We start from the raw sequence: 23800 nt of genomic DNA, 5'->3' as shown, positions 1-23800 counted from the left end.
GGGCATAGTGGCGCTTGCCTGTAATCCCACCTACTCAGGAGGCTGAGGCAGGAGAGTAGCTTGAACCCAGGAGGTGGAGGTTGCAGTGAACTGAGGTCGCGCCATTGCACTCCAGCCTGGGCAGCAAGAGCAAAACTCTGTCTCCATAGAAAAAAAAAATAGAGAATTCCAGCTGGGCGCAGTGGCTCACGCCTATAATCCCAACACTGAGAGGCTGAGGTAGGCAAATTGCTTAAGCCCAGGAGTTTCAAGACCAGCTTGGCCAACATGGCAAAACCATGTCTCTACAAAAAAATTAGCTGGGCATGATGGTGTGCGTCTGTGGTCTCAGCTAGTTGGGAGGCTGAGGTGGGAGGATCACCTGTGTCCGGGAGGTGGAGGCTACAGTGAGCTGAGATCACCACTGTACTCCAGCCAGGGCAACAGAGTGAGAACCTGTCAAAAAAAAAAAAAAAAAAAAAAAAGAAAAGAAAAGAAAAGAAAAAAGAAAGAAAAAAGAGAGAGAGAATTCCAGACAGGAGTATCAGATAGTACAGACGAACGGAGGAAGGAGTGAGCTGTATATGTTCAGGGAATACAGAAGACCAGCGTGGCCATATTACTTTCATTCCTACCTTTGGAACTATCTCTTAAATCCATTACCCCCTCTTCCATTTTTCCTACCATACCGTTAATCTGGAGTCTCATCCTTCTCCCTTGGACCACTGCAATTACCTTCAACTCATTTTAGTGCCTCCAAGCTTCTCTCCCACCCTACCCAGTTAACCCCTTGGTCACCTAAAGCTTTTAACTCTGTATAGTTTCTTTGGTGAGAATGCATTTATAATTTTACAACAGATGTCACTGGCAAAATAAGATTCATTTAATAGAGGGGAGTGTTTGCTGAAAAAGTATTGCTGGACACCAAGGAATATAGGCTTTGAATTTCATGACATGAAGTAAAAAATAAAAAAAAAAAAAGAATACAGGTTTTGTAGTCAGACCTGGATTTAAGTCCCTGCTCTGACACTTGCCAGCTGTGTGACCTAAGGAAAATCATATAACATCCCTGGGATTGTTTCCTCATCTATTAAAAAAATAGTAATAGGCCAGGCGCAGTGGCTCATGCCCGTAATCCCAGCACTTTGGGAGACTGAGGCGGGTGGATCACCTGAGGTCAGGAGTTCAAGACCAGCCTGGCCAACATGGTGAAACCCCATCGCTACTAAAAAATACAAAAATTAGCCAGTCATGGTGGCACATGCCTGTAGTCCCAGCTACTCGGGAGGCTGGGGCAGGAGAATTGCTTGAGCCTGGGAGCAGAGACTGCAGGGAGCTGACATCGTGCTACCGCAATCCTGCCTGGGAGACAGAGCAAGACTCTGTCTCAAAAAAAAAAAAAAAGTAATATACATTTTTGTGAGAATGAGAATAGACACACACACACACACACAGACAAAAAGAGAGAACAGAGAATATATATATGTATGTATGTATGTATATATATATCTTTATTACAATGTCTAGATCATAATAAAGGCTCAATAAATAGTAGTTTAATTTTTGTATTACTCCCACCATGCCTCTTGCAGAAGATCCAGGTTCAGTGATTAAATCTACCAGCTTAAAAACCTCAGGCATTGCTAAGAGCTGTCCTAGAGTCATTTGAAAACATCCAAAATCTAAAACCTAAAAGGGATCTTGGAAGAGGAGTCTGATATGATGCCCCTCTAGCCTAGCAGAGTCCCTCTGACAAGCCTAACTGTGGACCAGGGAGGCTCTTGGTTGATAGTGGTATCTTACATTGATATAAGCCTTTTCCAAATAACATTTATTTATTTATTTATTTATTTATTTATTTATTTATTTTGAGACGGAGTCTTACTCTGTTGCCCAGGCTGGAGTGCAGTGGCTCAATGATAGCGGCTCACTGCAACCTTCGCATCCTGAGTTCAAGTGATTCTCCTGCCTCGGCCTCCTGAGTAGCTGGAACCACAGGTGCATGCCACCACGTCTGGCTAATTTTTGTATTTTTAGTAGAGATGAGGTTTCGCCATGTTGGCCAGGCTGTTTTTGAACTCTTGACCTCAGGTGATCTGCCTGCTTCAGCCTCCCAAAGTGCTGGGATTACAGGTGTGAGCCACTGCACCGGGCCCCAGATAACTTTTACATCTCTGATCACCTGCTCTCTAACCTCACTGAGATGCCTAGGTACTCCACCTCTCAGTTCATCCAGATCAAGTAATTATCTCCCAGTTATACTAGTTTTCTCTCCCACACTCCATGAACAGCCACTCCAATGTTACTGTCTCTGAGACCCCTGCCTCCATTATCCTCTTTCTTCCTTTCTGCTCCCAAAGTCCCAGAAACTGCTAGAGGGAGAACCAAGTAGACAAATATAAATTCATGCTGTCCAATTTCAACTTGGCCCTTGCAGTTGCTCAGCAACCCTTTTATTTGTCTCATACATTCTCTGGCAGTCTCCCACAGAGGCTGTTCCAGACCTTCCTCTTTCTCTTCAAACTACAAATTCCAGTCTCCCTCTTTCTACTTCCAAAAACTTCATAGTAGACAGTTTCATTACATTAACTATTCCTCCTGCAACAAATCAGTATCTTTCTCCCTCCCAGCTCAATCCTCTAGACATCCAGTTCCATTCCTGGGAAAGCAATAAATGTTATTTATCTCTTATTTATCTTTCCAGAGATATTTTATGACTCTATAAGCAAAAATATGGAAAAGAAGGAATTTGCACTGCCTGTTAAAGATAAGCAGGATTGGGCGGGTGTGGTGGCTCACACCTGTAATTCCAGCACTTTGGGAAGCCGAGGTGGGAGGATCACTTGAGCTCAGGAGTTCGAGATAAGCCTGGACAACATGGCGAGACCCCATCTCTATAAAAATTAAAAATTAGGCCAGGCGCAGTGGCTCACGCCTATAATCCCAGCACTTTTGGAGGCCCAGGCGGGCGGATCGCGAGGTCAGGAGATTGAGACCATCCTGGCTAACACGGTGAAACCCTGTCTCTACTAAAAATACAAAAAAATTAGTTGGGCATGGTGGCAGGCGCCTGTAGTCCCAGCTACTCGGGAGGCTGAGGCAGGAGAATGGCTTGAACCCAGGAGGCAGAGCTTCCAGTGAGCTGAGATCGTGCCACCGCACTCCAGCCTGGGCAACAGAGCGAGACTCCGTCTCAAAAAAAATAAATAAATAAAAAATAAAAAATTAGCCAGGCCTGGTGGCACATGCCTGTGGTCCCAGCTACTTGGGAGGCTGAGTTGAGAGGATCACTTGAGTCCAGGAGGTCGAGGTTGCAGTGAGCCATGATCCTGCCATTACCCTCCAGCTTGGGCAACAGAGGAAGACTCTATCTCAAAAAAGTAATTACAAAAATAAATTTTAAAAACAGATAAGTAGGATTTGGAGGCCGGGTGGAGTGGCTCTAGCCTGTAATCCCAGCACTTTGGGAGGCAAAGGTGGGAGGATCACTGGAGTCCAGGAGTTTGAGACCAGCGTGGACAATATAGTAAGACCTTGTCTCTACAAAAAATTTAAAAATTAGCTGGGCATGGTGGTGCATGCCTGTAGTACCAGCTACCCAAGAGGCTGAGATGGGAGGATCACTTCAGCCCAGGAGGTTGAGGCTGTGGTGAGCCATGGAGCCATGGTCACACCACTGCTCTCTAGCCTGGATGACAGAGCAGACTCTGTCTCAAAAAAAAAAAAAAAAAAAAAAAAGCCAGGCGTGGTGGCTCACACCTGTAATCCCAGCACTTTGGGAGGCTGAGGTGGGTGGATCACTTGAAGTCAGGAGTTCGAGACCAGCCTGGCCAACATGGTGAAACCCCATCTCTACTAAAAATACAAAAAATTAGCCAGGCATGGTGGCACACACCTGTAAGAGCTAAACTCCGTCTCCAAAAAAAAAAAAAAAGATAAGTAGGATTTGGATAGGTGAAGAGAAAGGAGATGATATTCCAACCAGGACAAACATCCTGGGCAAAGGCATAGAGTTGGGAATTAATAAGATATATTTAGAAAACAGGGTATGGTGTAGAGTAATCCCCTGATAAATAATCCCAGCTGCTGCCTCAACTGCTACTTCTCCTTTTCCAGTTCTGTCTTCAGCCCAACTGCTTCCCTGCCTAACATATTCTACATACCAGCTGAGTAGAAATATGACACTACATGGCCCCTCACCCCTCCTATCTTGCCTGGACCTTCGTTACTATTTATTAAGCTTTCACCCCAACCATGTGTTTCAGTCTTGTTAAAGAGGTCCCAGCTCCTTCCTGAGTCACTTTCCAAGTCAGACACCTTCCATTTCCTTGGTTACCATTAAAAACAGGACAATGGGGCCGGGCGTGGTAGCTCACGCCTGTAATCCCATCACTTTGGGGACTTGAGGTGGGTGGATCACAAGGTCAAGAGTTCGAGACCAGCCTGGCCAACATGGTGAAACCCAGTCTCTACTAAAAATACAAAAATTAGCCGGGCGTGGTGGCGGGCGCCTGTAATCCCAGCTACTCAGGAGGCTGAGGCAGGAGAATCGTTTGAAGCTGGAAGGCAGAGGCTGTAGTGAGCCAAGATTGCTCCACCGTACTCCGGTCTGGCAATAAAAGCAAAACTCCATCTCAAAACAAAAAACAAACAAACAAAAAAACCCCAGGACAATGAATATAAAAGATGCAATGTAGGGCCAGACATGGTGGCTTATACCAGTAATCACAACACTTTGGAAGGCTGAGGCGGGCGGATCACTTGAGGTCAGGAGTCTGAGACAAGCCTGGCCAACATCGTGAAACCCTGTCTGTACTAAAAATACAAAAATTAGCCGGGCGTGGTGGCGGGCACCTGCAGTCCCAGCTACTCAGGAGGCTGAGGCAGGAGAATCGCTTGAACCCAGGAAGCAGAGGTTGCAGTTAGCCGAGATTGTGCCACTGTACTCCAGCCTGGGCCACAGAGAGAGTCTGTCTCAAAAAACAAACAAACAAACAAACAAAAAGATGTTTTTGTTTTTTTTTTTTGAGACGGAGTCTTACTTTATGGCCCAGGCTGGACTGCAGCCACACGGTCTCTGCTCACTGCAGCCTCTGCCTTCCAGGTTCAAGCAATTCTCCTGCCTCAGCCTCCCAAGTAGCTGGGACTACAGGCACCCACTGCCACGCCAGGCTAATTTTTGTATTTTTTGTAGAGATGGGGTTTCACCATGTTGGTCAGGCTGGTATGGAACTTCTGACCTTGTGATCTGTCCGCCTCAGCCTCCTAAAGTGATGGGATTACAGGTGTGAGCCACCGCGCCTGGCCAAGATGTTATTGATTTTATCAATATATACAATTTTATCAATATATACAACACACAGGTCAAGGAAACATATTAAATTATGTGACAAAGTTGCAATCAGCAAAACCCAGACTGTGTGAAACTCTACTGAAAAATAACCCAATTCCTTCAATGAAAAAATTGCAAGGAAAAAATGAGATAAAGAGAACCTTTATTTATTTTTTATTTTTATTTTTTTTCAGAGGGAGATCTCGCTCTGTCACCTAGGCTGGAGTGCAGTGGTATGATATCGGCTCACGGCAGCCTCCCCCCAACGCCCCACCGACCCCAGGTTCAAGCAATTCTCCTGCTTTAGGCTCCCAAGTTCCAAGTAGCTGGAACTACATGTGGCCACCACCACACCCAGCTAATTTTTGTGATTTTAGTGGAGACAGGGTTCCACCACATTGGTTGGGTTGGTCTCGAACTCCTGACCTCAAGTGATCTGCCCGCCTGGGCCTCACAAAGTGCTGGGATTACAGACCTGAGCCACTGTGCCCAGCTCCAGTATATGTCACTTTCAAATTAAGGGTTCCTGTACTGGTCATGGTGGCTCACACCTGTAATCCCAGCACTTTGGGAGGCCAAGGTGGGCGGATCACTTGAGGTCAGGAATTTGAGACCAGCCTGATTAACATGGTGAATCCCCATCTCTACTAAAAATACAAAAAGTGTCTGGGCATGCTGGCTCATGCCAGTAATCCCAGCACTTTGGGAGGCTGAGGCGGGCAGATCATTTGAGGTCAGGAGTTTGAGACCAGCCTGGCCAACATGATGAAACCCCGTCTTTCTAAAAATACAAAAATTAGCTGGGTGTGTTGGTACATGTCTGTAATTCCAGTTACTTGGGAGGCTGAGGCAGGAGAATCGCTTGACCCTGGGAGGCGAAGGTTGCAGTGAGATGAGATTCTGCCACTGCACTCCAGACTGGGCGACAGAGTGATACTCAGTGTCAAAAAAAAAAAAAAAAATTAGCTGGATGTGGTGGTGTGCACCTGTAGTCCCAGCTACTTGGGAGGCTGAGGCACAAGAATCACTTGAACACGGGAAGTGGAGGTTGCAGTAAGTGGAGACCAGGCCACTGCACTCCAGCCTGGGTGACAGAGTGAGGCTCTGTATAAAAAAAAATAAAAATAAAAAAAATAATCCTGGGCATGGTGGCTTACTCCTGTAATCCCAGCACTTTGGGAGGCCGAGGCACGTGGATCACCTGAGGTCATGAGTTTGAGACCAGCCTGGCCAACATGGTGAAACCTCGTCTCTACTAAAAATACAAAAGTTAGCTGGGCATGCTGACGGGCACCTGTAATCCCAGCTACTTGGGAGGCTGAGGCAGGAGAATCCCTTGATCCCAGGAAATGGTTGTTGCAGCGAGCCAAGATTGAGCCACTGCACTCCAGTCTGGCAGATAAGAGCGAGACTCCGTCTAAATATATATATATATATATACACACACACACACACATACATACACACACATATATATACACATATATGTATATATACACACACACACACACACATATATATATAGACCGAGTGTGGTGGCTCATGCCTGTAATCCCAGCACTTTGAGAGGCCGAAGCAGGTGGATCACCTGAGGTCAGGAGTTCGAGATCAGCCTAGCCAACGTGGTGAAACCCCGTCTCTACTAAAAATACAAAAAGTAGCTGGGCGTGGTGGTGGGCACCTGTAATCCCAGCTACTCGGAAGGCTGAGGCAGAATTGCTTGAACCCGGGAGGCAGAGGTTGCAGTGAGCTCCAGCCTGGGTGATAGACTGGGACTTCATCTCAGAAAAAAAAATATATATATATGTGTGTGTATATATATACACACATATGTATATAAATACTTGGTATTTGATGATATGAAGGTATCTTCTTGGTATCTGATATGAAGGAATTATTGTTTATGTGTGCTAATATTATAATGATTTTTTAAAAAATAATTCTTACTTTTTAGAGAAATATACTGAAATATTTTCATTATACTAGTCTGTCTACTTTTATACATGTTATAAATTCTTCATTAAAAAGTTTTAAAACAATGTTATTGAATTCTCAAGCATCTAATGAAAGTGTACAGATTAGTCTGAAGGAGTAGAACAGGAGGAGCTGGAATTTAAGAAGAGGAAGGTCTGGAACAGCCTCTGTGGGAGACTGCCAGGGAATGTATGAGTCAAATAAAAGGGTTGCTGAGCAGCTGCAAGGGCCAAGTTGAAATTGGACAGCATGAATTTATATTTGTCTACTTGGTTCTCCCTCTAGCAGTTTCTGGGACTTTGGGAGCAGAAAGGAAGAAAGAGGATAATGGAGGCAGGGGTCTCAGAGACAGTAACATTGGAGTGGCTGTTCATGGAGTGTGGGAGAGAAAACTAGTATAACTGGGAGATAATTACTTGATCTGGATGAACTGAGAGGTGGAGTACCTAGGCATCTCAGTGAGGTTAGAGAGCAGGTGATCAGAGATGTAAAGGTTATTTGGAAAAGCCTTACATCAATGTTAAGATATCACTGATCAACCAAGAGCCTCCCTGTTCCCCAGTTAAGTTTTGTCAAAGGAACTCTGCTAGGCTAGAGGTGCGTCATATCAAGATCCTCTTCCAAGATCCCTTTTAGGTTTTTAGGTTTTAGATGTTTTCAAATGACTCTAGGACAGCTCTCAGCAATGCCTGAGGTTTTAATCAGTAGCTGTATGACCCCAGGCAAGCTATTTTATATTTTGTTCCCTAGTTTCCTCATCTACAAGAAGTTGTGATAATAATACCTACCTCACAGAGCAAGTGTGAGGATTAAATAAAATAATGTGGGTAGAAGTGCCTAGCACAGTGGTATTCTGTACAGAATACTGTACTCTCTCATCAGGTGAATATAGTCTCCCTTAATCCTGAAGCTGATGCAATTGTGTGGTAATTATGTTATCACTTTATAGAGGAGCAAAACCTGACTGTCAGACTGTCAAGAAAATCCCATTTTCTTTCTTGCCTTTTTTTTTTTTTTTTTGAGGCGGAGTCTCGCTCTGTCACCCCGGCTGGAGTGCAGTAGCGCAATCTCCGCTCACTGCAACCTCCGCCTCCCGGGTTCACACCTTTCTCCTGCGTCAGCCTCCCAAGTAGCTGGAACTACAGGCACCTGCCACCACACCCGGCTAGTTTTTTTGTATTTTTAGTAGAGACAGGGTTTCATCGTGTTAGCCAGGACGGTCTTGATCTCCTGACCTCGTGATCCACCTGCTTCAGCCTTCCAAAGTGCTGGGATTACAGGCATGAGCCACTGTGCCCGGCTGAAAATCCTATTTTCTTAAAAACATTATAAAATTGGATACTGGAGATGTGTCCGCCCCCCTTCAATAAAAAAGTCATCTAACTTTCCTAACATGCTGAGGTAAAAAAGCTTTCAGTGAAGAAAAGGAATAGTAGCAGCAGTAATAATAATAGCAAACACATGTTTACTGGATTTGAGCCTTAGAGGAATGATATGGCCTAGAGATTAAAATGTGAGTCATCTGTATGGGGGTGATATTTGAAGTCACGTACATAATTGAGGGTGTCTGGAAGAGTTATATGAGAAGAGAGCAATCCTAGGACTGAGTCCTAAGGAACTGAATCACTGAATGGCCAGGAAGAAAAAGAGGAGTGTAAAAATGAGTCCCAGGACTCGTGACGCCAAGGCTGCTGCGAGCGGCTATGAAGAGTCGGGGTTGAGGTGGGGTTGAGCCCCAAATGAGCCGAGGGCTCGCACTCTTCTGGTCTCCCAGGACCGCCCCACCTGAAGAAATGAGTGGTGGATTGGCTCCAAGTAAGAGCACAGTGTATGTATCCAGCTTGCCCTTTCCCTGACAATGACCTGTAGAGGATATTTTCCAACTATGGCAAAGTTGTAAAGGTTACCATAATGAAAGATAAAGATATCAGGAAGAGTAAAGGGGTTGCATTTATTGTATTTTTGCATAAACACGGCACAAAACTGTACCAGGGCAATACACAACAGTTATTTGGTAGAGTGATAAAAGCAAGCATTGGCTGGTTGCAGTGGCTCATGCCTGTAATCCCAGCACTTTGGGAGGCCGAAGTGGGCGGATCACTTGAGCCCAGGAGTTCAAGACCAGCCTGGCCAAACATGGCGAGACTCCATCTCTACTAAAAATACAAAAACTAGTCAGGTGTGGTGGCGTGCCTGTAATCCCAGCTACTAGGGAGGTGAGACAGGAGAATCACTTGAACCTGGAAGGCAGAGGTTGCAGTGAGCGGAGATCACGCCACTGCACTCCAGCCTGGGTGACAGAGCAAGACTCCATCTCAAAAAACAAAACAAAACAAAACAAAACAAAACAAAAACAAGAGGAAGCATTGCTATTGACAATGGAAGAGCAGCTGTGTTCATCCGAAGGCGAAACTACTTTGATAAATCCAAGTGTTATGAATGTGGGGAAAGTGGACATTTAAGTTATGCCTGTCCGAAAAATATGCTTGGAGAACGTGGGCCTCCAAAGAAGAAAGAAAAAAAGAAAAAAAAGAAAGTTCCTGAATCAGAAGAAATTGAGGAAGTAGAAGAAAGTAAAGATGAAGGGGAGAATCCTGCTCTTGACAGCCTGAGTCAGGCCACAGCATTCCAGCAAGCCAAAATTGAAGAACAAGATGATTCAAGATGCCCAAGGATAAAGAAAAGCACATATTTCCGTGATGAGGAAGAAACTTAGTGATTAAAATCTTGCTCTAGCACAGTAATAAAAATTAAGATTTGTTAGTAACAATCTTGATGATCTGATTTTAATAAAAATAAGAAAAGTTAACACTATCATGTTAATACTATTACTGTCATCCCAAGAAAAATGATATATTTTCTCTCCTTCTTTTTGAGATGGAGTTTCACTCTGTCACCCAGGCTGGAGTGCAGTGGCGCGATCCAGGCTTACTGCAGCCTCTGCCTCCTCCCAGGTTCCAGCGATTCTTCTGCCTCAGCCTCCCAGGTAGCTGGGATTACAGGCACACGCCACTACACCCGGCTAATTTTTGTATTTTTAGTAGAGACACGGTTTCACCATGTTGACCAGGCTGGTCTTGAACTCCTGACCTCAGGTGATCTGCCTGCCTTGGCCTCCCAAAGTGCTAGGATTACAGGTGTGAGCCACCGCGCCTGGCTGAGAAAAGATTTGGAAGGCCGAGGTGGGCAGATCACGAGGTCAGGAGTTCGAGACCAGCCTGGCCAACATAGTGAAACACCATCTCTACTAAAAATACAAAAAATTGACCAGGAGTGGTGGCTCATGCCTGTAATCCCAGCACTTTGGGAGACCGAGGTGGGTGGATCATCAGGTCAGGAGATCGAGACCATCCTGGCCAACACAGTGAAACCCTGTTTCTACTAAAAATAGAAAAAAATTAGCCGGGCATGGTGGCAGGCGCCTGTAGTCCCAGTTACTCGGGAGCTTGAGGCAGGAGAAGGGAATGAACCCGGGAGGCGAAGCTTGCAGTGAGCTGAGATTGCGCCACTGCACTCCAGCCTGGGTGACAGAGCAAGACTCCATCTCAAAACAAAAACAAAAACAAAAAAAACCCCACAAACTTCCTGAAGACCGAAAAGTTGAATGATTTATTGTTATTTATGTTAATACACTTTTCAAGATAATTTTGTCTTTAAATATGGGTGTTTTGTCATCATATTTCTTGCAGCTTTATCCCAATCTAGATAAATTGAAAGTAACTATAAAATAAATTGTAAATACCTATAAAATATAAAGTAACATAGCTCTAAAAGGCTTAAAATCAAACACAGGTGTTATTTGTCTGCCCTACCCATAGCACCAAATTCCATTCCCTAGAAGAAACTACTCATATGTGCATACATGTTGCTAAATACAATACATATATTTCTGTCACTTAATAAAAGAATAAAGGGGAATTATTCAGTCTCTTATACTTCTCCTACCTTCCTCAATCTTCCCAATGTGGCTGTGTTAAAAATTTTGGGTCCCAGCACTTTGTGAGGCCGAGGCGGGTGGATCACCTGAGGTCAGGAGTTCGAGACCAGCCTGACCAACATGGTGAAACATGGTATCTACTAAAAAATACAAAAATTAGCCGGGCATGGTGGCAGGCACCTGTAATCCCAGCTACTTGGGAGGCTGAGGCAGGAGAATCGCTTGAACCTGGGAGGTGGACATTGCAGTGAGCCGAGATCATACCATTGCACTCCAGCCTGGGTGACAGAGCAAGACTCCATCTCAAAAAAAAAAAAAAATTACAGCCAGGTGCGGTGGTTCATGCCTGTAATCCCAGCATTTTGGGAGGCCGAGGTGGTTGGATCACGAGGTAAGGAGATAGAGACCATCCTGGCTAACACGGTGAAACACCATCTCTACTAAAAACACAAAAACAAAATTAGCCAGGCGTGGTGACGGGCACCTGTAGTCCCAGCTACTCAGGAGGCTGAGGTGGGAGGATGACGTGAACCCGGGAGGCGGAGTTTGCAGTGAGCCAAGATTGTGCCACTGCACTCCAGCCTGGGCAACAGAGCGAGACTCCTTCTCAAAAAAAAAAAAAAAAAAGGAGGGGGGGAATCCATATGTATTTTTTTTAATGACCACGTAAATACTTTTCACTTCTTTTTTTTGAGACGGAGTCTCGCTCTGTCGCCCAGGCTGGAGTGCAGTGGCCGGATCTCAGCTCACTGCAAGCTCCGCCTCCTGGGTTTACGCCATTCTCCTGCCTCAGCCTCCCGAGTAGCTGGGACTACAGGCGCCCGCCACCTCGCCCAGCTAGTTTTTTTTGTATTTTTCAGTAGAGACGGGGTTTCACCGTGTTAGCCAGGATGGTCTGGATCTCCTGACCTCGTGATCCACCCGTCTCGGCCTCCCAAAGTGCTAGGATTACAGGCTTGAGCCACCGCGCCCGGCCAATACTTTTCACTTCTGAGCCGAGGAGTATGCTATGATTATATTTTTCCTAGAGTTAATAATTGTCCATTTTTTTCCATGTATCTTCTTTGTATTTATGATGAAATCTTCCCATTCTATCTGCAGGTAGTTATAGGGGAATGGGATTAGAGAGTCTTTAATTTTCTACTTTGTGTATTCCTATATGTTTAACTTTGTAAGAATACCCGTTTATTACTTTTTTAACTGATAAAAGCAATAAAAATAAGAAAAGTTAATACTATCATAATAATACTATTGTTGTCATCCCCAAAAAAATATATATTAAAAAGATTTATTTGAAAAATAAATAGGCCAGGCGTGGTGGCTCAAGCCTGTAATCCCAGCACTTTGGGAGGCAGAGACGGGTGGATCACGAGGTCAGGAGATCGAGACCATCCTGGCTAACATGGTGAAACCCCGTCTCTACTAAGAAATACAAAAAACTAGCCGGGCGAGGTGGCGGGCGCCTGTAGTCCCAGCTACTCGGGAGGCTGAGGCCGGAGAATGGCGTGAACCCGGGAGGCGGAGCTTGCAGTGAGCTGAGATCCGGCCACTGCACTCCAGCCTGGGCGACAGAGCGAGACTCCGTCTCAAAAAAAAAAAAAAAAAAGAAAAATAAATAAGTAAATAAAAATAAAAATGAGATTGAAAGGAATGGCCAGAGAAGTAGGACAAAGAAGAGGCATGATAGGTCACAGAAGCCAATGTATCAAAGTATTTCAAGGATTATTTCTTGTCATATTTTGCTTGACAGGTCAAGTGAGATGAGGACTAAAAGTATCCATTGGATTTAGTGATTTGATAGTCATTGGTGACATTATCACCACAGACTGAGGAAGTCAGATTAGAGTGTGTTATATTAATAAAAGGGAGTAAGAAGGAGGAAATGGAAAAATAATAGTTATTTCAAGAAGTTTGGCTATAACGGATAGAAGGGTGTTAGTTGGTAGCTGGAGAGGGATGTGAACTCAAGGGAAATCATTTTTGTAAGACTGGAGAGACTGGAGCATATTTAAATGTCAATAAAAATATGTCAACGAGGCCGGATGCAGTGGCTCACGCTTGTAACCCCAGCACTTTGGGAGGCCGAGGTGGGTGGATCACCTGAGGTCAGGAGTTCAAGAACAGCCTGGCCAACGTGGTGAAACCCTGTCTCTACTAAAAATACAAAAATTAGCTAGGTGTGGTGGCAGGCACCTGTAATCCCAACCACTCGGGAGGCAGAGGCAGGAGAATCGCTTGAACCCGGGACGTGGAGGTTGCAGTGAGCCGAGATCCTGCCATTGCACTCCAGCCTGGGCAATAAGAGAGAAAGTCCGTCTCAAAACAAAATAAAAAAAAACCTCAGTGAGAGGGGAATGTTGAATAAACAGGAGAGAGAAGGGATAATTAATAGTGGAAGGTTTCTGGGAAGGTGTAAGGAGATCACATATAGTAGGAAGAAATGAGAAGTATAAAAGGAGGTAGGAAGAGGATTTGTTCTAATGTGAGCAAATAGGTAGATTTGATGGTGGGAAATGGGGAATTAAATGAGATAACGCATGCAAAGCACTTAGCATAGTGCCTGGCACAGTTTGTATCAGAAATGGTAACTATGGCTACTGTTGTTGTTTTTATGTCATACACCTGCTTGAAAATTTCTCACCTTTTAGGCTTTGTCCATGTGAAATGAGCTAGTACCCTACTTTATTAATACCATAAATTTCAATTTTTATTTTTTTGAGACGGAGTCTAGCTCTGTCACCCAGGCTGGAATGCAGTGGCATGATCTTGGCTCACTGCAACTTCCGCTTCCCGGTTTCAGGTGATTCTCCTGCCTCAGCCTCCTGAGTAGCTGGGATTACAGGTGCCCACCACTATGCCCGGCTAATTTTTGTATTTTTACTAGAGAAGAGGTTTCACCACGTTGGCCAGGCTGGTCTCGAACTCCTGGCCTCAAGTGATCTGCCCACCTTGGCCTCCCAAAGTGCTGGGATTACAGGTGTAAGCCACCGCACTTGACTTTCAAATTGTTTATGTTTATGTTAAATTTATATACAACAAGGGTTACTTGGTGTTTTTTTTTTTTTTTTTTTTTTGAGAGGAGTATCACTCTGTCGCCCAGGCTGGAGTGCAGTGGCGTGATCTTGGCTCACTGCAAGCTCCGCCTCCCAGGTTCATGCCATTCTCCTGCCTCAGCCTCCCAAGTAGCTGGGACTACAGGTACCCGCCACCACGCCCAACTAATTTTTGTTTCTGTATTTTTAGCAGAGACGGGGTTTCACCGTGTGAGCCAGGATGGTCACGATTTTCTGACCTCGTGATCCGCCCGTCTCGGCCTCCCAAAGTGCTGGGATTATAGACTTGAGTCACTGCACTCGGCCAAGAGTTACTTGAACTTTTGATTCCTCACCTCTGTTCTCTTTAGAATTTCTGGATATTTGCTGGTTCCCTGATTTTGATAAGAAGATAGAAAAAAGTTGTACATTTAAGATTAATGGGCCAGGTGCAGTGGGTCACACCTGTAACCCCAGCACTTTGGGAGGCCAAGGCAGGCGAATTACTTGAGGTCAGGAGTTCAAGACCAGTCTGGCCAACATGGTGAAACCTCATCTCTACTAAAAATACAAAAATTAGCCGGTCATTGTTGCATGTGCCTGTAAACCCAGCACTTTGGGATGCTGAGGCAGGCAGTTCACTTGAGTCCAGGAGTTCAAGACCAGCCTGGGCAACATGGCAAAACCCCATCTCTACAAAAAATACAACAATCAGGCAGTTGTGGTGACACGTGCCTGTGGTCCCAGCTACTTGGGAGGCTGAGGTGGTAGGATCACTGGAGTCTGGGAGGTGAATGTTGCAGTGAGCCGAGATGGCACCACTGCACTCCAGACTGGATGGCAGAGCAAGACACCACCTCAACAACAACAACAAAAAAGAGAGAGAGAAAGAAAGAGAGAGAGATCACGCCTCACTCCTCCTCTGATTAAGAATCTACATTTGAGGCCAAGCGCTATGGCTCACACTTATAATCCCAGCATTTTAGGAGGCCAAGGCGGGTGGATCACGAGGTCAGGAGTTCAAGACCAGCCCAGCCAAGCTGGTGAAACCCCATCTCTACTAAAAATACAAAAAATTAGTCGCGTGTGGTGGCAGGCGCCTGTAATCCCAGCTACTTGGGAGACTGAGGTAGGAGAATCGCTTGAACCCGGGAGGCGGGGGTTGCGGTGAGCCGAGATCACACCACTGCAGTCCAGCCTGGGCAACAAGAGTGAAACTCTGTCTCAAAAATAAATACATACATACACACATACATACATAAAAAGAATCTACATTTGGCTGGGTGCAATGGCTCACACCTGTAATCCCAGCACTTTGGGAGGCTGAGGTGGGAGGATTGCTTAAGGCCAGAAGTTTGAGACCAGCCTGGGAAACATAGCAAAATCCTGCCTCTACTAAAAATACAAAAAATTAGCTGACAGTGGTGGCGCATGCCCGTAGTCCCAGCTTCTCAGGAGGCTGAGGTGGGAGGATTGCTTGAGCCAGGGAGGTTGTAGCTGCAGTGAGCCGTGATCATGCTACTGCACGCCAGCCTGGGTGACAGAGTAAAACTCTGTCTCAAAAAAAAAAGAAAAAGAAAAAAGAAAGAATTGGCTGGGCATGGTGGCTCACACCTATAATCCCAACACATTGGGAGACCGAGGTGGGCAGATCACTTGAGGCTAGGAGTTCGAGACTAGCCTGGCCAACATGGCAAAACCCCATCTCTACTAAAAATGTAAAAATTAGCCAGGTGTGGTGGTGCATGCCTGTAGTCCCAGCTAATCGTGAGGGTGAGGCTTGAACCCGGGAGGCAGAGGTTGCAGTGAGCCAAGATTGCGGCCACTGTGCACCTGGGAGACAGAGCGAGACCTTGTCTTAAAAAAAAAAGAGAGAGAAAAAATATATATATATATGTATTTTTTTTCTTTTTTTTTTAAAAAAGGCCTATAATGCCCTTTTAACTCTCTTTTAAATCATTTTGAAAATCCTTGACCTAGAATTTTAGGCTCCTGTTAATCTAGCCACACTCCATTTAATTTTTTCGTCTTCTTTCTTCAACATAACCTCTGATATGTTACCAGTGCTTACAAGAGGACTAAGCTTGGAGAGACTCTGAAGAGAAGCATTTACTTTTTACTCTACATACTTCTGCATTTAATTTTTTTTCAGTGATAATGTACTACTTTTGGAATTTAAAATGAAACACAATAAATAAATTAAAACAACTTTTGCCCTAGTATCGCTCTCCCTAATCTTCCATACCCATCAAAATTAATTTCTCATTATTCAGATTTCCATTCAAATGTACAGGTGACACTTGAACAAGGGTTTTAACTGCACGGGTCCACTTATATGTGGATTTTCTTCTGCCTCTGCTACCCCTGAGATAGTAAGATCAACTCCTCATCTTCCTCCTCCTCCTCCTCCTCAGCCTACTCAATATGAAGACAATGATGAAGAACTTTATGATAACCCACTTCCACTTAATGAATAATAAATATATTTTCCCTTCCTTATGGCCTCACTCTGTTGCCCAGGCTGGAGCGCAATGCGACAATCACGGCTTACTGCAGCTTCGATCTCCTGGGCTCAGGTGATCCTCCCACCTTACCTTCCCAAGTAGCTGGGACTACAGGTGTGCGCTACCATGTCTGGCTAATTTTTTTGTAGTTTTGTATGTTTCTGTAGAGTGGGTTTCGCCATGTTGTCCAGGCTGGTCTTGAACTAGGCACAAGTAATCTGCCCACCTCAGCCACCCAAAGTGCTAGGATTACAGGCATAAGCCACCATGCCCAGCCCCTTATGATTTTCTTAATAACATTTTTTTTCTCTAGCCTACTTTATTGTAAGAATGTAGTATATAATACGCATAACATTCAACATATGTGTTAATTGATTATGTTATCAGTAAGGCTTCTGGTCAACAGTAGGCTATTAGTAGTTAAGTTTTTGGGAAGTCAAAAGTAGACTATGGGCTGGGGGCAGTGGCTCACGCATGTAATCCCAACACTTTGGGAGGCCGAGGCAGGTGGATCATGAGGTCAGGAGTTCAAGACCAACCTGGCCAACACAGTGAAACCCCGTCTCTACTAAAACTACAAAAATTCGCTGGGCGTGACGGCGGGCGCCTGTAATCCCAGCTACTCAGAAGGCTGAGGCAGGAGAATCACTTGAACCCGGGAGGCGGAGGTTGCAGTGAGCCGAGATTGCCCCACTGCACTCCAGCCTGGGCTATAGAGTTAGACTCCGTCTCAAAAAAAAAAAAAAAAAAAGTCCACTATGTGGTGGCTGGGTGTGATAGCTCACACCTGTAATCCCAGCACTTTGGGAGGCAGAGGTGGGAGGATAACTTGAGGTCAGGAGTTTGAGACCAGCCCGGGAAACACAGTGAAATCCCATCTCTACTAAAAATAAAAAAAATTAGCCAGGTGTGGTGGCACATGCCTGTAATCCCACCTACTTAGGAGGCTGAGGCATAAGAATTGCTGGAACTTAGGAGGCGGAGGTTGCAGTGAGCCAAGATCATGCCACTGCATTCCAGCCTGGGCAACAGAGTGAGACTCTGTCTCAAAAAATAAATAAATAAATAAAAATTTAAAAAAAGAAGTCAAATGTGTGGGGAGTCAGTGCCCCAACCTTGCATTGTTCAAGGGTCAACTGGACTTCTTAACCTTCACATTTATGGTTAATTTTCAACTAGGGAACCAAGACAATTCAATGGGAGAAAGAATAGTCTTTTCAACAAATGGTACTGAGACAACTGGACATCCACATGCAAAAGCATAAGGTTGGACTCCTACTTCACATCACATACAAAAATTAATTGAAAATGAATCAATGGGCCGGGCGCGGTGGCTCACGCCTGTAATCCCTGCACTTTGGGAGGCCGAGGCGGGCAGATCACGAGGTCAGGAGATCGAGACCATCCTGGCTAACACGGCGAAACCCCGTCTCTACTAAAATACAAAAAATTAGCCGGGCGCGGTGGCGGGCACCTGTAGTCCCAGCTACTCGGGAGGCTGAGGCAGGAGAATGGCGCGAACCCGGGAGGCGGAGCTTGCAGTGAGCCGAGATCGCGCCACTGCACTCCAGCCTGGGCGACAGAGTGAAGACTCCGCCTCAAAAAAAAAAAAAAAAAAAAAAAAAAAAAAAAGAAAATGAATCAATGACCTAAATGTAAGAGCTAAAAAACCATATTACTTTTTTTGGAGACGGAGTTTTTGCTCTTTGTTGCCCAGGCTGGAGTGCAGTGGAGTGATCTCGGCTCACTGCAATCTCCACCTCGCGGGTTCAAGCGATTCTCCTGCCTCAGCCTCTTGAGTAGCTGGGATTACAGGCGTGTGCCACCACACCCAACTAATTTTTTGTAGTTTTAGTAGAGATGGGGTTTCATCATGTTGGCCAGGCTGGTCTCGAACTCCCTACCTCAGGTGATCCACCTGTCTCAGCCTTCCAAAGTGCAGGGATTATAGGCGTGAGCCACCGCGCCTAGCCCTATATAACTCTTAGAAGAAAACATAGGGACAAATGTTCATGACCTTGGATTAGGTAATGGTTTCTTAGATATGACATCAAAAGTATAAGCAACCAAAGAAAAAAATAAACTGTATTTCAAATTAGCTGGGCATGGTGGCGAGCGTCTGTCGTCTTAGCTACTCTGCAGGAGAATCGCTTGAACCCACAAGGCAGAGGTTGCAGTGAGCTGAGATTGCACCACTGCACTCTCCAGCCTAGGCGACAGAGAGAGACTCTGTCTCTAAAAGAAAAAAAAAAAAAAGGACTTCTTCCACGGAGTCTTCCCTTTTCACTACTGTCCACATTAACTTTTCCATTCTTTCAACCACAGTTCTTAAAAACTGTACTGCACAATTTAGCACTCAGTTAAACTACCTGATAACGTTTATTATTATTTCATGTAGACTGGTCTTGACTTGTCAGCCAGGTTGTTACTTTGTTGAGAGAAATGAGTAAGTCTTCTGCTTCTCAGATATTTCTAAACCACCTAACACATAATTGGGCGTATAGGAAGTATTCAGTAAATACCTGGTGGTTGTGAGGAATAGATTGAATGTGCATGTGCTTGTTTTCACAATGTGTGTTGAACACACAGTTGGGGGTAATAAATACAATCTTAGATAGTGAGGTGAGAGAATGACACTATGTGAAACTGAAGAATACAAGATTTATTTAAGGGAAAAAACAGCATGGTTTGGACAATTTTGTTCTCCCCTCCTTCAGCCTCCTGCTGCTCAATGACACCACATGGCCAACAATATCCTGGTCTCTAAGATTCTAAGGGAATCATTGAGGTCCTATCTAGACATCAACTGTCTGGTCACTATTCCCCCATTGCTTCCTCCTCTTCCTCCTCCTCTGTCCAGCTCAGATCATCATCTGAATCGTCAGATTCTTCCTCATCCATCTCTAACACAACCCCTGCCCTAGCCTTCTTAGCTAGTGCATCAGGGTGCTCCAGCTGGGCCCAGGATCCTGGGTCAGCCTTGACCAGGGAGATTTCAACCCGAGATGGCATCAAGGAGACAGAGCTCTGCTCCACGTTTATGACCTGAGGAGGAGCAAAGGAAAACAGAAGAAAGACAGAATGAGGAAATCAAAGGCATTGGGGTCAGCGTAGAGTGGTGACAAATGAGAGAGAAAATTTTTTAAAATAAGGTAAGAAAAAAGACAAGGGAGGAATAAGACAATATAATAAGGGAGAGAGAGGAAAGAAATGAGAGATGAAAAGGGAGAAGGAAGAGGAGAGGGAAAGAGGAAAGTAGGAAGAGCAGGAGAGAGAGAGAAAATGAAAGCAAATGAAGAGAAAATCTCTATTTTCCTACTACAACTCCTTCCCTCAAGACACCCTCTATTCCAGTCTAGCCGCTCTTTCACCCCATCTGCCTCCCCCTCCTGTGCCCCCTGGTCTTCACTTACCCCCCAGAGCTTCATCTGTGCTTGGAACACACGGTTACCATCAAAGACAATGTGGACATGAAGCTGAGAGAAAAGAATTACAGGGGTAGTAACAAACCCAGAAGGTCAGAACAGGTCATTACGACAGATAACCAGGTCAGAGGTGTGATCCACAGATTGGCCAGACAGCCCTGACCTAATAGCTCTCCCTTCCTCTAAGGGTACTATGGAGCCTACAGGTTAACAGCATATGGCAACTCTGCCTGTGAGATTGTAGTATCACCCAATTCACTATCCTCCCATCCAACATCAGATCATTGCTCACCTCAGTTTGACTGGCCTTCACCCAGATAAACGCAGGAAGTGGAATCTGGCCATATACAGTCACCACTACTAAGGAATCTGTCTGGTGCCAATCATGGCGGCAAGATGCTGGGAGCTAAAGAGAAGATGTGAAATGTAGGTGGTAAGAATAAATTCTTAGCCCAAGGGGAGTTCTCATGATGCATATGGAGAAGAGACAGAGAGTCTCAAAAAGATTAACACAACCTCATATTGCTAAGCCTCTGGGCTGTTGAGGGATAAGGAGCAGAATCTTATTTGGTCTGTACTAAAGGGAGAAGACAGGGAGCTTAGCTATGTGGTACAGAGAGGGAGGAGAATTTACCTCTGAGATTGGGTCCTAATCAAGAGTTCAGGAAAACTGGGGCTTACCTGCTTCCCCCAGTCATGTCTACCAACTCTGCACCCTGGCTGTGCCAAGAATGCCCCAAAATCCAGGGTCTGGATGCCACAACAGCTCCAAGACTTCATCCTGAAGTAGGAAGATAATTCAACTGAATTCTCTCACCCCCAGTATTTATCTTATGACCAAATATTAGGAGAAACCTGTCTCATAGCCCACCCAGTCCCCTCCCTCACCCCTCATGGAATCGGGGTGCTCCTGGGTGGTAGGTACATGGAGTAGCATCACTCTCAGGGCCTTGGTAAACCTAAGAAGGATAAAGTAGAACCAGGTCATTCTAAGGTATATCCTACTCAGCCTCATATCTATACCCAGTCATCCCTCAGCCATATGCTTGAGCCCCTCAAAACTCTCACTCACAGCATCACATCCTGGGTTCTGGCAGCTGGAACCAGTCCGGATCAGACTACTATCAAGTCCTGGGCAAGGGAAACAGAGTCAGGAACTTATCCATCCCCCCACTCAATTGGCACTCCACTAAATTCCAGTCTATGAAGTTGATCTTACTAAAGACCCACCTACCTGCCCCAGGTTCCTGGTCTAATTCCTTCTGTTCCAATGCCATTTCCAGGGCTTGGGATATATTTAGCGGCAGCAGCTTCAGAGGCAACTCTGACCTAGGGGTTATGGGTGGTGATTTAGTTCTGACCCATTAGCTATGATTGCTAGCTCCAACACTCCCACCGATGGTAATGGAATTAAACAAGCCTGGTGAAAGTGAGGCAGAGTTGGAGAGGTTGGGTAGCAACCCCATTGCCAATTTTCATCTCTGTGGACATCCCAAATACCTGAACCCTAGAGAAATCCCCAGCACTTCTCTTACCCATCTACTCAGTTGCTCTAAACCTAACCATTTTCTCTGCAGAACTGAGTCATATCCTCTTCCTCTTTTATCTAATCGTGGACCTAATATGACTTCCTTCTGTTGCTCTTATTATTCCCATAAAATTTGGGAAGTCTCCTGGCTGCCAATAATACATCCTTTTCTTGATAGGAGATTTATCTTAAAGTTCTTTTCTAGAAAGAGAAGTCATTCTCAACAATCCCTTTTGTGTTATATACTAAGGATGTATTTGTGAGGGGCTATCTACTGTTTTTTGTTGTTGTTGTTGTTGTTGTTGGTTTTTTTGAGACAGAGTCTTGCTTTGTGGCCCAGGCTGGAGTGCAGTGGCGCAATCTCGGCTCAATGCAAGCTCCGCTTCCCAGGTTCACGTCATTTTCCTGCCTCAGCCTCCCGAGTAGCTGGGACTACAGGTGCCCGCCACCACGCCTGGCTAATTTTTTTGTATCTTTAGTAGAGACGGGGTTTCACTGTGTTAGCCAGAATGGTCTCGATCTCCTGACCTCATGATCCTCCCGCCTCAGCCTCCCAAAGTGCTGGGATTACAGGCGTGAGCCACCGCGCCCAGCCTTATCTACTCTGTTGATTCAGATATCTATCCCATCATCCCATACCACCTTAGAGAAAAGGGCATTATTTCCAGACACAAATTTCCCCTAAGGCACAGGATATACACCATCCAAACCCTGACATCTGGCCCTCCTCACATCCCTGGTCCCTGGTTCCCAGCCCTCAATGACCCATTAATCACTCCTAGGAAGCTACATGAAAATAGGAAAAGTCCAGGGGCCTCCTCCTCTTTACTTGGGCCTCTCCCGGTGCAAGGTCTCTGCTGACTTTGGAATCACATTCAGAGGTTTTTGCTCCTGAAGTGAACTGCTTGTAGCAGGGCCTTCAGGTTGAGGGGCCTCAGGAAGCTTCTCAGCACAGTGTGGTCCCATAGTACAGCCCTAGTATAGATAAGGAGATAAGGATTAGGGATAGAATCCTTCTACTGGGGGCAGAATCCAAGTATGTAAATAATTTACCTTGATGTTTAAGAACTCAGAGAAATCTACAGTTCGCTTTCGGCAGCAGGACCAACCCTGATAACAAGAGACCCAGATCAGCTTAGCTTCCTGGGTGTATCTCTTCTGGGAAATGCTCTTGCTAACCCCCCTCACCTACTCCTCACCTTAAGTGCATCATGGAAGATTGGGACCCCAGGGTGATGGCAACAGGAATCTGTGGACATCAGTACAAGTTATCAAGGAAGGGAAGATAACTATACCAAGTATAATTTTTCACCTCTTCCCCGGGTTTATATTTATGGTTTCTTCCCATATAACGTGAAAAACAAAAACAAAAACGCATCAAAGGCTGTAAGATCACTTAGACCAATTAAACTAGGGCAGGTAGTTTCTTTCCCTGCTCCTCAAACATACTGCCCCCCAGCTGACCACTCCACAACACCCATGCACAGCCCCTGGCCAGGTCAGGATCATTTACTTACCAGGAAGGTTGGTATTAGGGTCAAAGTGCTGCCCACAGCCTTTGTTACGACAGAGTAGAGACATGGAAGCGTTGGTAGAATAATTACTGAAAGGGTATTTCAAGGAGTCTGGCTGCCGAATGGGGAACACCTCTTAGTCTGGAGGCTTTTAGATGCCTGGAAGGGCCAGCTGTTTCTATCTTTAGTTCAGGAGGCGTACACCTCCTAACATGGGCAAGGGAACTTCAATTGGTCTTTCCAGCCAATAGAAAAGAGCTCAGGGGCATTTTAGCTCTGAGGCTCAGGAAAAAAGGATCAGGCAGAGTAGGGCTTGGAACTTGGGTGAGGTCAGCTCACCACTACTGAGACAGTTTTAGATTCACCACGGCAATTCCAAGCCTTGGACACAGCAGCAGCTGCTAAGAAACAAACACCAATATTAAGATCTCCCCCACCCCCAGCTCAATGAGGGTTAAGCCCATTTTCTGCCTCTTTCAAAGGGGCAGCTTTCCTCCATTATTACTTCCATATAGTGTCAACAGCACTAATCCTCGCCAACCACTTCAGCCATTTGACGCATCTCATCCCCACCT

The 23800-nt window shown here is 45.3% G+C and overlaps 1 protein-coding gene and 1 pseudogene across 2 annotated transcripts; one reads left to right on the top strand and one right to left on the bottom strand.

Annotated features, from left to right (window-relative positions):
- The first annotated feature begins 5435 nt into the window (after positions 1-5435).
- On the top strand, positions 5436-11711 carry LOC698556 (zinc finger CCHC-type and RNA-binding motif-containing protein 1-like; annotated as a pseudogene).
- Positions 11712-19399: 7688 nt separating this feature from the next.
- On the bottom strand, positions 19400-23414 carry ITGB1BP2 (integrin subunit beta 1 binding protein 2). 2 transcript variants are annotated; one of them, XM_001091670.5, is made up of 11 exons: positions 23229-23414; positions 22911-22960; positions 22765-22821; positions 22541-22686; positions 21418-21512; positions 21256-21314; positions 21072-21142; positions 20865-20964; positions 20476-20589; positions 20172-20234; positions 19400-19803 (listed from the first exon to the last, which is right to left on the bottom strand). In XM_001091670.5, the coding sequence occupies exons 1-11, from the start codon at positions 23290-23292 to the stop codon at positions 19576-19578; spliced, it is 1047 nt and encodes a 348-aa protein (XP_001091670.2). In that variant the 5' UTR covers positions 23293-23414; the 3' UTR covers positions 19400-19575. The 2 variants fall into 2 exon arrangements, with proteins under 2 accessions (XP_001091670.2, XP_014983144.1); XM_015127658.3 differs by lacking the exons at positions 22541-22686; positions 22765-22821; positions 22911-22960 and having other exon boundaries at positions 23229-23366.
- Positions 23415-23800: the final 386 nt, after the last annotated feature.

The sequence above is a fragment of the Macaca mulatta genome, chromosome X (assembly GCF_049350105.2).
Source record: "Macaca mulatta isolate MMU2019108-1 chromosome X, T2T-MMU8v2.0, whole genome shotgun sequence".
NCBI classification, from domain to species: Eukaryota; Metazoa; Chordata; class Mammalia; order Primates; family Cercopithecidae; genus Macaca; species Macaca mulatta.
Note: the sequence above shows the minus strand (reverse complement) of the source record. Positions and strands in the feature narration are given on the sequence as shown.

Excerpts from the sequence above, each read along its gene's own strand:
- ITGB1BP2 (XM_001091670.5), bottom strand. The coding sequence starts at position 23,292 with ATGTCTCTACTCTGTCGTAACAAAGGCTGTGGGCAGCACTTTGACCCT. Across the intron at positions 22,822-22,910 it reads TCTTCCATGATGCACTTAAG|GGTTGGTCCTGCTGCCGAAA; the intron begins GTGAGGAGTAGG and ends TCTTGTTATCAG. Across the intron at positions 21,143-21,255 it reads AGAACCCAGGATGTGATGCT|GTTTACCAAGGCCCTGAGAG; the intron begins GTGAGTGAGAGT and ends TATCCTTCTTAG.